This window comes from Pangasianodon hypophthalmus, chromosome 15 (genome assembly GCF_027358585.1).
Source record: "Pangasianodon hypophthalmus isolate fPanHyp1 chromosome 15, fPanHyp1.pri, whole genome shotgun sequence".
NCBI classification, from domain to species: Eukaryota; Metazoa; Chordata; class Actinopteri; order Siluriformes; family Pangasiidae; genus Pangasianodon; species Pangasianodon hypophthalmus.
Genome location: NC_069724.1, coordinates 21,576,215 through 21,589,428, shown reverse-complemented (window position 1 = coordinate 21,589,428; position 13,214 = coordinate 21,576,215). Strand labels below are relative to the sequence as shown.

General features: G+C 40.5%; 1 protein-coding gene across 8 annotated transcripts in view; it reads left to right on the top strand.

Moving 5' to 3' along the window:
- Positions 1 to 13,214, top strand: part of vav2 (vav 2 guanine nucleotide exchange factor) — a 169,865-nt gene that overhangs the window by 111,508 nt on the left and 45,143 nt on the right. For all 8 annotated transcript variants that reach the window (XM_034311373.2, XM_034311372.2, XM_034311371.2 and 5 more), the window contains exon 3: positions 4,087 to 4,145. In XM_034311373.2, coding sequence (XP_034167264.1) covers positions 4,087 to 4,145 — 59 coding nt within the window. The remainder of the gene's footprint in view (positions 1 to 4,086; positions 4,146 to 13,214) is intronic.

The following is a 13,214-nucleotide window of genomic DNA, read 5'->3' as shown; positions in this document are numbered from 1 at the left end:
CGGTCTTAAAAGGAAATCATCGACTCACTTCCATCTTTGTTTGACCCTAAGGGCTACAGAAGGAAGGGGGATAAATGTTGAGGGTGCACTTCCATTTTTAATGCCTTTTCTCCACTCAGAAAATGGCAACAAGAAATCGTGTTACCTCCACATGACCTCTCGCTCAGAGACACAGCGCATAACCCTGCATCATAAAGGTGCTGAGAATACGATAAGCAGGATGCCTCGCTGGAGCCTAGAAGTCTTATTTTTTGTTTAAACTGACAGGTGGCCATTTATGTCTAGTGGAATTTATAGACACAAGTCCAGATATGTTCAAATTGAAATATTATGCAGTTTCAACTAATTCAACTTGTGGTGTGATTCTTTTTGTATACACAATTTAAGCCTAACAATAAATAAATTAAAAACATTTTTTGGAAGGAGTCTCCAGTCTCAGTCTCCCTTTCATTTTTCTAAAACTTGCAATGAACATTACACATTACCACTATTGGCTAGAGCCACAGACTCTGAACTGATGATATATCTGTTATGAAACACAGGTTGTGAACAGGTTGTGTACATGTAAAGATTCCTTTCACTAGACTATCCAGTCTCTCTGGTCAGCACCACCTCTTGCTCCTCTGTATTCAATCTAAAATCATTTAGTGTTTCTCCATCCTTGACCCTCCACACACTTCTGTATCTCATTGACCAAAATCTGTAGCTTCCCTGGTTCCCTCTATTGATCACAGAGGAACCCTGCTGCACAGGAGAGCACACACTTGATGAACGAGTGCTGGGAGTTAGCACTACTTCAGCCGAGTCAAGGTCATTAGTGTGTGTGTATGTGTGTGTGAGGTTAGTTAAAGGCAGAACGCAGAGGCTCTGTGCTGGTTAGAGCTTGGTGGCATCTCATCAGGTGGATTATTAATGAAGTTAGGGACTATGTGACTCTTCACACAACCATCTGTTCTCATGTTTCTCACGTCTCCCAGCACCGAATCCTCTTATTAACTGAAGCCAGGCTCTGTCTCATTTACTCACTCACTGCTCTGGGAAGTCTCACTGCTCGTGCACACCTCAACTCTGAGGTTGGGATTCAGTTTGTAGAGTTTGTGTTCACCGTAGTGTGAAGCTCAGAGTCCCGGTTCTTCTCTTCTTCTCTCTTCTCTTCTGTATTTCTCCTTTTCTGTTCTGTTCTCGTTTCTCTTCTCCTCTGTATTTTACTCATCTTCTCTTCTCTTCTGTTCTCTTTGTTTTTCTGCTCACCTATACACAATGCTGCATCTCGGCTGCACCTTATGTGCTGTTAATATTAGATTGATGCATCATTGGGAGATGATTTGTTTCTCTCTCTCTCTCTCTCTCTCTCTCTCTCTCTTTCTCTGTCTTTCACACACACACACACACACACTTGTGCTCTCACTCATTGTCTCTGCTCCTCAGACCCTCCATCTCCTGCTGTTGTTTGATGCAAGGGATCACCTGTGTCCCCACACAGTGTAATATTTTCTCCTCCTTTCCTCCAAATCAGTTATTGTGTTTGATCTGCTTTGTGTGTGAAAGGTGACGGAGGGCCATGTGTTTTCTTCCGGCTGCGACTGGCTGCTCCTCTGGGAGTGCCACAGAGATGAGAGGAAAATCAATAATGATGAAAAGGAAAGAGGTTCCGACCTGACCTGAGTGATGAGTGAAGAATGAGGAAAAAAGAGGAAAAAGTGAGGGATGAGAGCGATATAGCATGAGAAAGAGGGACGGGTGAGCTGAGATTCATTGCAAGCACAACGAGGTGCCAGAGAGAAACAGAGAGCGAGAGAGAGTGATGAAAAGCTGCATCGGTGGTCTATAACTCAACTGGGCAGCGCTGGTGTCACCACACTGAGGCTCCATTAATATTTATACCCATTAGATGGTGGTACATGGAGGTGCGAGACAGAAGGCTGACAAATGCAAGCATTCAGAGTAACGCAGTGCTATTGATCCTAAAGGCTTCATTCATCTGCAGTTGGGCTGCATAAGAAAATCCACAGGCTGAGAGAGAGAGCTATAGGCTCATGAGGAGGAGGTGGCGGAGTAAGATGCGAAGTAAAGTTTACTTGTATAGGTTTCTGGTAAAAATGGACATTAAAATGATTCTGGTCTTGTACCAGGAGTCAGTATTAGGCAATATTGGAGAAATTGCTACAATATGCTTTTGTCAGAGTATCATGAGTACCATGAGTACTTCTATAACAACGACCAACTCAAATGTTACTTAGATTAACAAGTATCAGGCTGGAAAAAAATTTCCTCCTTTAGTTCTTTATTAAATTTAATTTACTGTTTGTGCTTGACTGAGAGATGGACAGCTGACAGAATGACTGATGCACTGACTAACGGACAAACTGACTGAGTATTTTTTAAATTGTGGCATTTCTAATTTATAAGCATTTCTATTTTTATAAACCACTGACTGATGGACGACTGACGAACTTCAGATGGACTGACTGACGGACCGACTGACCAGTTGATGGACTGACTGATTGATGGACTGACCGGTTGTTGGACTGACTGATTGATGGACTGACCGGTTGATGGACTGACCGGTTGATGTTCTGTCTGCTGGATGGACTGTCCGATGGATGGACTGTCCGATGGATGGACTGTGATTGACTGACTGCCTGAAGGACTGACAGACTGACTGATTGGTTGGTGGACTGACTGATGTACTGACCGATGGTCAACTGACTCACTGACTTATTGACTCACTAATGGACTGATGACAGACTGACTGGAGGACTGATGGATGGCACTGTTTTTTTTTATTGTGGCATTTCTATTTTACAAGCATGTTGGTCAAATGACTGACTGACTGGATGACTGACTGATGACTGACCACCTGACAGATAGGTGACCAACTGCTGGTTGGCTATTTATTAACTTGTCGCATTTCTATTTTTCAAGCTTGTTGTGCATAATCCTTTTATACCCACAGTAAAAGTATATATCAGTGTACATACTGTGAAAAAATCTACGAGTATCATAATATACTATTTTTTCTGTATTGCCTCCCCTGCCTCAAAACATATGAAAGTTATGAAGAAGTGATATGACTGTGTGTAAACAGTGTGAAATGAAGACGTTTTCTCAGAGAGAGACTCTTAGAGATGTGATGGCTCTCATTAGAGCTCATTCTCATTTATGGGGTCACCTTCATGGCAGCAGGAGCAGTGATTCAGTGTATATAGCCAAGCTGAGAGGGTGTACACCTGCTTAGAGAGACAAACACTGCGCACACACACACACACACACACACACACACACACAAATCACTTCGCTAAGGCTGATGGGCAGCTGCTGTCAACATGGCAGCGGGTTTAACACTCCTATAAGCATGTAATGAGGCAAGACAAAAGCCTTTCCAGCGTTACGTGTTTATAATTGTGTGTGTGTGTTTGTGTGTGGGGTGTGTGTGTGTGTGTGTGTGTGTGTGTGTGTGGTGTGTGAATCTACAAAACACTCCCAGAGCTCTTGATCACACCATCTGGAGGCCCGTGGTGTCTCCATCAATGAGCCCACTCGCATGTGACTCACAACTGGCATTAACTGGGTTTGAGTGCTCTATGCATTTAACCCTGTTAGCCGCTGCTATTGCACAGGCAGCTCGGAGAGAGAAAACAGAAGAAGATGTTGTAAATCCCTGAGAAAAAGTATGCAGGGATTTAGAGCTATATACTTTTGTCACATCATGTCTGCCAAGCTTTAATACGATTCATTACACCACAGCGCTGCTGAATATTCACTTCTGATTGGTCAGAAGGTGTTGATTAATGTTTTACAGCAGCAGCCCTGGCTTTAATTCCGACTATAGTTCAAATCACAGGTTTATATTAATGTGCTTGTTTTATGTAATACGTTTAATCATTCTTTAATAAATATAAAAATATATTATATTGGCACATTGCTTTAGTGTAAGAGAAATAAAACACCTTGCTTTGTGTCAGGCCACATTACACCCCACCACTCCATCACTGATTAATTTCTTATGACAGCATGCCACAGTGTGTTTTATTCCTTATTTGTGCCTCACATCATTGCTAACCCAAACGTCTTGTGTTTTCACAGGTGATCTCTGCGCTGTCCAGAATCTCTCACCACAGCATCGCTCAGATCAAAGGCATCAGGTAAATTTCCATCTCGCCCCACTGCACTCCACATCTTAGCTTTGCTTTCTTCTCCCAGGCTTGTGTCATTCGTTCCCAGCTCTAGGCTCAGGTGCCTTATGAAAGCTTTAAGGTGGTGTGTGGCTCCAGGAGCAGCATGTGGGCTCAAGCTGTGGGTCGGCTTTGGCTGTGCAGTGGGGCTATGAGGCCCTCGGGGATACAGCAGGCTCTGTTTGTGTGTCTTTACGTGCCCAGGCTCCACAAATAAAGCCTTTTATCTGGCAGGGTAATGAGCTGATGGAGCGGCCCATTAGACCCAGGAGGAAGAGAGCAGTGAAGCTGGGGGATACCATTAGCTAACGCTTCATAACACACACAGAGCGAGGGGTGTCTAAATCACTAAATGGCCTCAACAGGCTGAGAGGGTTGAGCAGAACCACTTCCTGTTTAGTTGTCAGTAACTTTGATGTGATCACTGGATGTACCAAATCTGTATGTGCAGCTATTAGAGTGAAGATATTCAAAAACTCAAAACTGGACACCGGAGTATCATTTAAGCTGAGATGTGGAAGTTCTGAGAGTGTCTTTGCAACTACAAGGCCTGTAAACGTAGCAGTAAAGCTCTCTGGATGTGATTTGGCAGAGAAAGCAGTCTGTGACTAATGCAAGTCAAATTTACCCTCTGCAACGCTCCCTGTGCGTGTTTTAAGAGCACTCAGAGCGCAGCCTGATTCAGCGAGCTCCCATCGTGTGAGAGAGGTTGGAGAAAGGCAGCTTTGTGTCCTGTCACATCGTGGCGAGTCTCTCAGAGCTCAGAGCTCCAGTGCTTGTAGTGGTTGTGGAGTCTGTGGCCTGGCATGACCCTCAGGGTTTATTTGTAGCACTGAAATGTGCTGTGTTCTTCTGACATTTTGCTGAAGGAGACTCTTTCTCTGCATACAGTATCCTGTTGAAGTGTCTCCCTGTAGTTCTGGAGCAATACTAGAATGTTCTTTTGGTAGGTTAGTCAGGAATTAGACCAGAATTACTGCTTATATAGAATGTATTTGTTGTCAGAAGTGGGTCCTTCATCACCCAGAGATGCCTTCGTGCCTGGGAGAAATGATGTATGTTAACGGTAATTATGAGACAGTTAAAGTCAAAGCATTCGATTACATTGCAAATGAATCTGGTACAAAGTGTGGCTTAATTGTTCATCAGAGAGCAAGCGATCAGCTTAAGCCATAAATAGTATACAGAGTCTCAGAGATGCACACCAAAAAGGGACTTTCCTTGTTTTCCTGAAGAGATGGAACATATGCATTGGTGCAGTTATTAGGGTCCAGCCACCAAGGGTGCAAAGGACCTTGCTGTTTTTGCCTTGTTTTTTATTTTTCAAAATTTCCACATTTTCCATCCCTCCACTGCAGCATTAGAGTTGTAAACCTTTGCTCTGAAGCACTGGTAGCCTATAAACAGTCAGCCAAAGAGTGCAGACAGTGATCAGACAGAGATTGGGATGCGTGTCAGATGAAATGGGTCCCATTTCATATGACATGTCTCTAATAATAGTGTAGTTATCTATAAAGGATACAGGCAGCTGTAATATTATTGCTTCACATAGAATCACTGTGTTCACACTGGGAGAAATGCAACAAGGAGGCCAGAAGTTATTGATGAGAACTGGCTATTCCTCAGCAACATGAACATAGCTGAGCGAAGTAAACTTTATGCAAATGAGATGCAAAGCGAATTGGTGTCTACCAATTAGTATGAATATTTTTTCCCCCTCCCCTCCATGTATTTGTTCAGGCGGGGCTCCTCACTGTGTGGTTATGGTATCAAGTGTTTGAGTTATCCAAAACATAACAGCGCAGATGTTTTCGCTGTTCTATTTCGGTACATCAAAGCGTCATGAGAAATGGTGAAGAGCAAAACGTTGTTTTAGGCTCAGAGTGTCAGTAGTAGACATTGATGCATTTTATACACAAATAGTTCTCTCTGGAATGTTTATTTTAAGTAGGAAGACATCTGATCTTTCTCCAAATGGTTGCTGCTTTGTGTATGTCCTGTAGCTAGCTTGTATGGGTGTCGTCGCACTAGCCTGGCACTACAAGTGCAACCATGGTGACTGGTAGTAAACTAAAAACACCCACTAGCTGCCATTGTACAGCGATTTTGAGTTTGGTCTTCTGTCTATTTCAGATTTCTGTCTAGGTATTTTTATCTAAAATTTATTTCCATAGCAAGAACCAGGTTAGTAACTGTTCTCAAGCTCAATTTAAATTAGAATTGTTGTCAAGGAACTAGCAACTGGATGGAGACATTTGTCCATTTTTATTGCTGAACTCCTACAGTAGTGCAAGAAGAATGTCAGGATGGTGAAAAAGGCTAAAATAGCAAGGACACTCAATTCGAATGCAACTCACAGTAACATTTCAAAACAGTAGCACCCAAAATTCATCTTCGTAGTTAGAGCGATATTTGTAACATCAATTTGTAACATAAATAAATAAAACAAGAGAGGGCGTTTCTTTCATGACTTCAAGTGATACAGCAGGCACCTGGTGTCACAAACCCTAGTTTATACAACAGTATAAAGTCCTCACCCTAATGACCTTTGACCCGAGCACTGGTGTCTATTCTTCGACCTGTAATTATTTGGTTAGAGCTGGTACATCATTATTTGCCAGTTTGTTAATTGATTAGACGCTGAAGCCTATTGATGAGGCGAGTGATGAGTTACATTTCACTCTGCCCTCTCCGCCTGCATCTGTGTGCATCTGCTGAGCCGTGACCATCCTCTCATCCTGTGGGCTTTCCTGTTTTATATCTCACACCACTGACTGCAGGGGAACTTTTTAGATCGACCTGCTTCTAGGTGCACCACAGCACATTTCTTTCACATTGTCTGTTCTGAAAAACTGTGTCAGCTATTCAAGGACACGCCCAGCTGAGTCAAAGCAGCTGCTGTCAGGAGAAGTGTGTCCTAATTATAGAGATGCCCATGCGCATCACCTAGCTGTGGTTTATTAGCGTGGCAGGAGCAAGAAGAGAGATGCGTCGACTGAGCTGATTTGCATTTCCTGTGGTACATCACATCACATGTTGCTGATTTTATGATTGCAGTGCTGTTTAGCCATTGTAACATTTAACAATTTATCTAAGAATACGCTAACGTGTTAACCCATCTTAGGCATCTTATCTATATAGGGTCTCTTTGCTGACAGGATGTATTTTCCTCTTAAATGAGTAGCGGTGTTGAAATTTTAGCCTCGATTTAGCAAATACACAAAATTTGGTTAACTAGCATCCATGCTAATGACTTAGGATATTGAGGGCATTGTAACAATTTACTTAAAATGATTTTAGTTAATAATTTACTTGCAGCCTATAATTTGGGTAACAGTGTTCTACTTTCAAAGTGATGTCATTAGTCAAGATGGCAGTATTATTGAAAATTAGCATAAAAGAGTGAGGGAACTTTTCTTCTTCTCATAATCTTTGGAAATTTGGTTGATGCATCTTGTTGTTAAACATGTGACTTGTGAATTATTTGAAGTATTTCATAGGGGTGATTGTGTTCAGGTAAAATGTTTTCATAATCTATAATGGATGACTTGTAGATACGGATGTTTCAAGCATGAAATTAATGCAAGAATAATATTTTTAAGTTTTTCAATGATTAGATTTCGAGGTAAAGTGTTGAGCTGCTTTCTTATAGAGTTGCGTCCTTCGTGTTTATGCCTCATGACTCAGCATGTAGACCTGTTTGTTGATTTAACCTTTAAAATATCGTAATTTTTGGCTGTGAGTTAACAGTGGTCATATGCGGCTTTATATTCTTATCTAAACTTAAGTCAAAAGCAGACTTTCATTTTATTGCAAAAAGACATCTGGAATCCACATCTGGATAATGCATCATACTATCTCTCTCCAGTTTATGTTATGGAGTGTTTGTTGGAGAGTGAGAGAGAGAACATGTCCAAGATCTTGTTTATGCTATGAAATAGAAAAGATAGCATACAGAAATGTGTCACTTTTCCACATTTTTCCTCTCTTTCTACTACTTACTTTTTCTTTTTCCCTGTTTTTACATTTCCGTGTTCATGGCATCCCTGTATCTTCACCCATTTATCCCGAAATTGACATGTCAGTGTAAAAACACTTCATGTGAATGAGCCATAGAAAGGGATGAGTCCTTAAAGCACCCAAGAAATGCACTCCTGCCTCATCTGAAAGGTCACGTTCTTATCTATTGAGACTTGTATTGCAGATGCTACACATAAACAAATAAAAATGTGTATAGTTGTTGATCTGGTGAAGTTTTCTTTGTGGAGATGTTTGCTTAATATTTTTGGAAGGAGTCTCCAGTTTCAGTGCCTTGTAACAGTAAAAGATGTCGGGGAAGTTGTCAGGAGAGTGAGTTTCTCAGTGACATGACAAGCCGTGTTTTTTTTTTTTTTTTTTTTTTTTTTTGTCTTATTAACTTCAATACAGAAAAAAAGAGTCTGGTGAGGGAAGAACTGTTTATAGCTACAATAACGCAAGTAATAACAGGAACAAACTTGTTCTGCAAAGATTCCACACCGTTAAACGTGATTATAAATGGATAAAAATTATGATGTGACGTTAATTAATGAATTTTAATAATGTAATTTTTGGCAAATTGCTGTGGTCTAAGGGGAATAAAGCACTTGATGATGTCCTGTTATAGGGTGGAAACAGTAACTCATCCGCGAGTGTTTTATTCCTTCCAAATCAGACTGTAAACTGTATACACACACTGTGATATACACACACTGTTAAGATAGTGTATTGAAATCTACCCTTCATCTGATTTTCTCCAGCTAGTTAAACTGTCATCATCAGTTTGTTTGACAGCCTCCACATTTCAGTGAATTGATTTTACAGAAATCAATAATTTCACACTTTTAGTGGCTTGGTGTTAAGAAAAATGGGGTGCATATTGAGAAAACAATCATGTGAGACACTGAGATGAGAAAGTGGAAAAAGCAAGACTGAAAGGACAGAGAGAGAGAGAGAAAAAGAGAGAGTGAAAGAAAGACATGAGAAATACATGCTCCCACACCATGACCCCAATATTTGAGCTCTGATTCTCTGATGCTATTTTTTAAACCAGCACAAAACCAGGCTTTTCTTCTGATGCCCATCTGCCCATAGCACGCCAAACTATTAATGAATCTGGGATTGAGTTAGAGAGAATGCTTGCGAGAGAATTTTTTCAGACATAAGTACAGTTTTAATTAGATACAAAAGAATCACTTTCCACATTTCCAAAGAAGCAAACATTAGCTCTCTCACACCCGAGACAGCTTCTGTTCGCTCCACTGCTCACAGAGCCATGCCTCAAAAAAATACATAAAAAGAGCTCTGAGTGCTCGCCATTAATGCCGCATCTTAAATGGACAATGAATGTCTGTTTCCAAGAGATAAAAACCCAGAAATGAAATTGGATTGAGACTGATGTGCGTACCCAATCTAATTAAACCTTGCGTGAATTTGGTGCATTTCATTCGCAGTCGCTGTGGGATGGTTGATCTCTGATGATATGGAGTTTGTCAGAGTAAGCAGTCCTGACCTTAGGATACAATAGAGAGGAAAATGCGTCAAATTTGAATATTATAATTACAGCAGAAAACTATAATACTGACATGAGGAAAAAATACTAAACTGAAGAGCAAAATCTTTCGGTATATTGTCAGTCTTAACTGAAACATGTGCGTGTAGCAATCTCCCGGGTTCGGGCGAAAATGAGGAAGCAGGAGGCAGGCTTAGAACCACTCAGGGGCGTTTTATTCTCAGTTTCTCTTCCACTTTCCGCTGTCTATTTAAGTTCCACACACACATACACTCACACACACACTCTGTGCTGGATCGGGGCTCTCTCTGTCGAGGCGCTCCTCTCTCTCACTCATATCCACGCCCCAGCTCACTGCTGCACAGAATACTCATTAGTCAAATTCCCCGCAAGTGTGCATTCCTTACCACTCACCTTCTCCGGCTCCGCCCTCCATTCACAAATCGGCGCTCGACCACGCCCCCACTTCCACAGTGCGTTTACTATTAAATGCAGACTTTTTGTCACTTTGAATATTCCACTGTGTGGTGATCAAAGGTAATTGTAAGTGAGGATAAATAAAAGATGTGCTGTTTTAGGAAAATAATCAACAATGGGACAGTGTGGTGAGGCACAATACAGAGCTGATTATTTGACTAATCATTTGTGGTATCTGGCATACCATGTCTTTTTTACCAAGAAACCCAAAGTGCAAACATTTCTAACCTGAAGACTTTCCCATGGAGGAAAACTTACACCGATACTGGAGACTCCTTTCAGAAATGTTAAATAAACATCTCCTTTAGAAAGCTTCAACATTTACACATTGTTTCATTAAATAACATGTTTTTAATGTGTTTGTAATTAGTATTAGATTATGTGGAGCCATTCAAGTCCCCGTGTAAGCTGTCCCATAGAAACAATAACGTATTAGAATGAGTGCATTAATATGAACCTGTGATTTAAATTTAAGCCAGAACCTCTGTCCAAGCTGCTGTTGTTTAAGCAATATTGCATGAGCAAGAGTGCAGTTATACTGAATATCGGCACGGCTGTGATTCGGCTGTAGGCACGTGGCCTGTGTAAGGCTTTGTGCCTTAGCTAATCACAATATTCAATACAACCACATGATCGCGAGTGCGATATTGCTTTTATACAACAGTTCTATAAACAGGAAATTAATATTGAGTAACTGACATTTCAAACATAATATGGGCAAATGTTTTGTTTAGTTTTGCTCTACTAATGGAAATAGATCCAGAAGAAGCCATGCAAATTGATAGCTGGCTAGCTCACTTCGATTTGTACATTCCCCTGGAAGGTGCATCTGGTGAAATTGGTTTTGCTTCTTCCTTTTCATCTTCATCTGACAAGCTTTCATATTTTAAGTTAAAATTTGTATTCATATACAGTGAAAATGTATCATTTGCCATATCTGCTGATCATGTTGCTAACTCTACTGTAGTAACGGTTTCAGTGAACTGCTGCTAGAAATGGAATTTTACATGACAAACACAGATGAGTGGAGTGATACATACAGTGAAATGTCCCAGTGCAGTTATACTAAATATAAGCAATCTTTCAACGCAGATCAGCCAGTCAGATTAGTGAACCGGAACTAAGTATTGTCTAAAGAAAATTAATTAACACCTTCTGGCCAGTCAGCAGGTCTGTGATATGAGTACCCCATGTAACATTTTAACAGATGACTTTATACTCCGCAATCAGCAGTGTGAGATGCAGTAGCAGAAGTCTCTTCAGGAACAGCTCGTCACGCTCTGCTTATCTGAATGTGGCACAGATTCCTCACCATAGGATTCCTCACCATAGGAGACAACTCATCTGTGAGCCGGGTGTGTGTGTGTGTGTGTGTGTGTGTGAGTGTGGTACATGACTGCATGCCCAGGTGTTTTTTAGAGCAGATGGTGGGTGGTTGTATTGAGCAGAGCAATGACGCAGTGACGATGACAAATCATGCCACAGTTGCTCCTGACAAGCAAATAACATCAAGCTGAAAAGATGACGAGATTAGATTTGTTTTCCAAGTAATCAAATCAGTCTAAGTGTCGAATGTTCACGGAAATGAATCGTCTGAGAATTGTCAGAATATAAGCGGACCTCTTTGTTTACAGCTTTCTTCTTTAGATACAGGTCAGATGCGCTCTCGCTTTCTGCAAAGGTGTTTTGGGTTTGTTAATATGAAATAAACTCTATCAGGGTATGTTCACCTTAGCTAACATTAGAAAAAAAAGTATATATATTGAATATCAGTTAGCTACATTTATTAGGAACGGCACCAAAATATTTCAGCCAAAAAAAAGGTCAAGAGAAAAAGAGGATGCAAATTTTGTCCGTCAGCGCTCAGACAAATTCGAACACAGAAACTTGAAAATGTCAGCCATGTGGACATTAGACAACAAATTTGTGAAAGGATTATATAAAAATGTACTGTTTTTATTCCTTTTTATTTGTATCGATGCAGACTCAGTGTTATCATCAAATATCGAATTGTTGCCTTAAGAACAGAACTCGTGTTGTGTCATTTTATATCATAGCAGATTCAGTGGTATTGCCATATATTGAATCATTGCCTTAAGAATTCAAATTTATATAATAGCAGATTCAGTGATAGCTTTGCCTTCGAAAACATATCATATCATACTAGATCCAGTGATAATTGTGTCATATCATGTGGAAGCCTGAGATTTACACCCCTAATAACAGACGTCTTTTGCCTACTGCTCCGTAAGGAGTAGAGACAGTTCAGCTGAGGAAATATTAATACATGGACAGATTGTCTTGTGTCCTGTAGAATCCTGTCAAATTCATTTTGGTGGCTTCCCATCTTCCATTCTCCCCTCTAAAATGCTTAAAAAGTGTGTTTTTTGCCCAGTGGGTCTACAACACCTTCTATGAATAGATTCAAGTTCTTTCACATGGAGCTCATGGAAGGATGTGGAATTGAAATAAGTGTTTAGAGACCAAGGCATGGATAAAGGATTCATGAGCAGAATATGATAAAATCTGAGTTTAGCAATATTACAAAAGTGCATCAAAAGAGAAAGTTGAATGAAAAATGACACTGGGAAAACAGTGGAAAATAAATGTTCCATCTATGTGAAGATTTATGGTAAGGTCTCTTTCTTTCAGCAACAGCATGATAAATACTGACAGCATAGAAGACATGTTATTGAAACGTCGTTCCCAGAAATATCCTTCTAAGAGAGAAGAACAATTAGGGATTTGATCTTTTGGTGTCTGGATTTTGTTATATGTATAATGATGTGTAAAGATACCATAAAAACATGATATTTCTTGGCTGTTATATTGCCGTGAAAATTTCACATCGTAACACCCGTAATCCAAACTGCATGTGAACACCACTGATCATGTTTGGACGACCATCTTAATCTCCACCACTCACCACTCACCACACAAAAACTCATACACTCAGGTTTTATTGCTAACTATGTTCTAGGATATGAGGATGATTTGATTTGACTGGCAGCCCAAAGCAATAGCGCAATTAT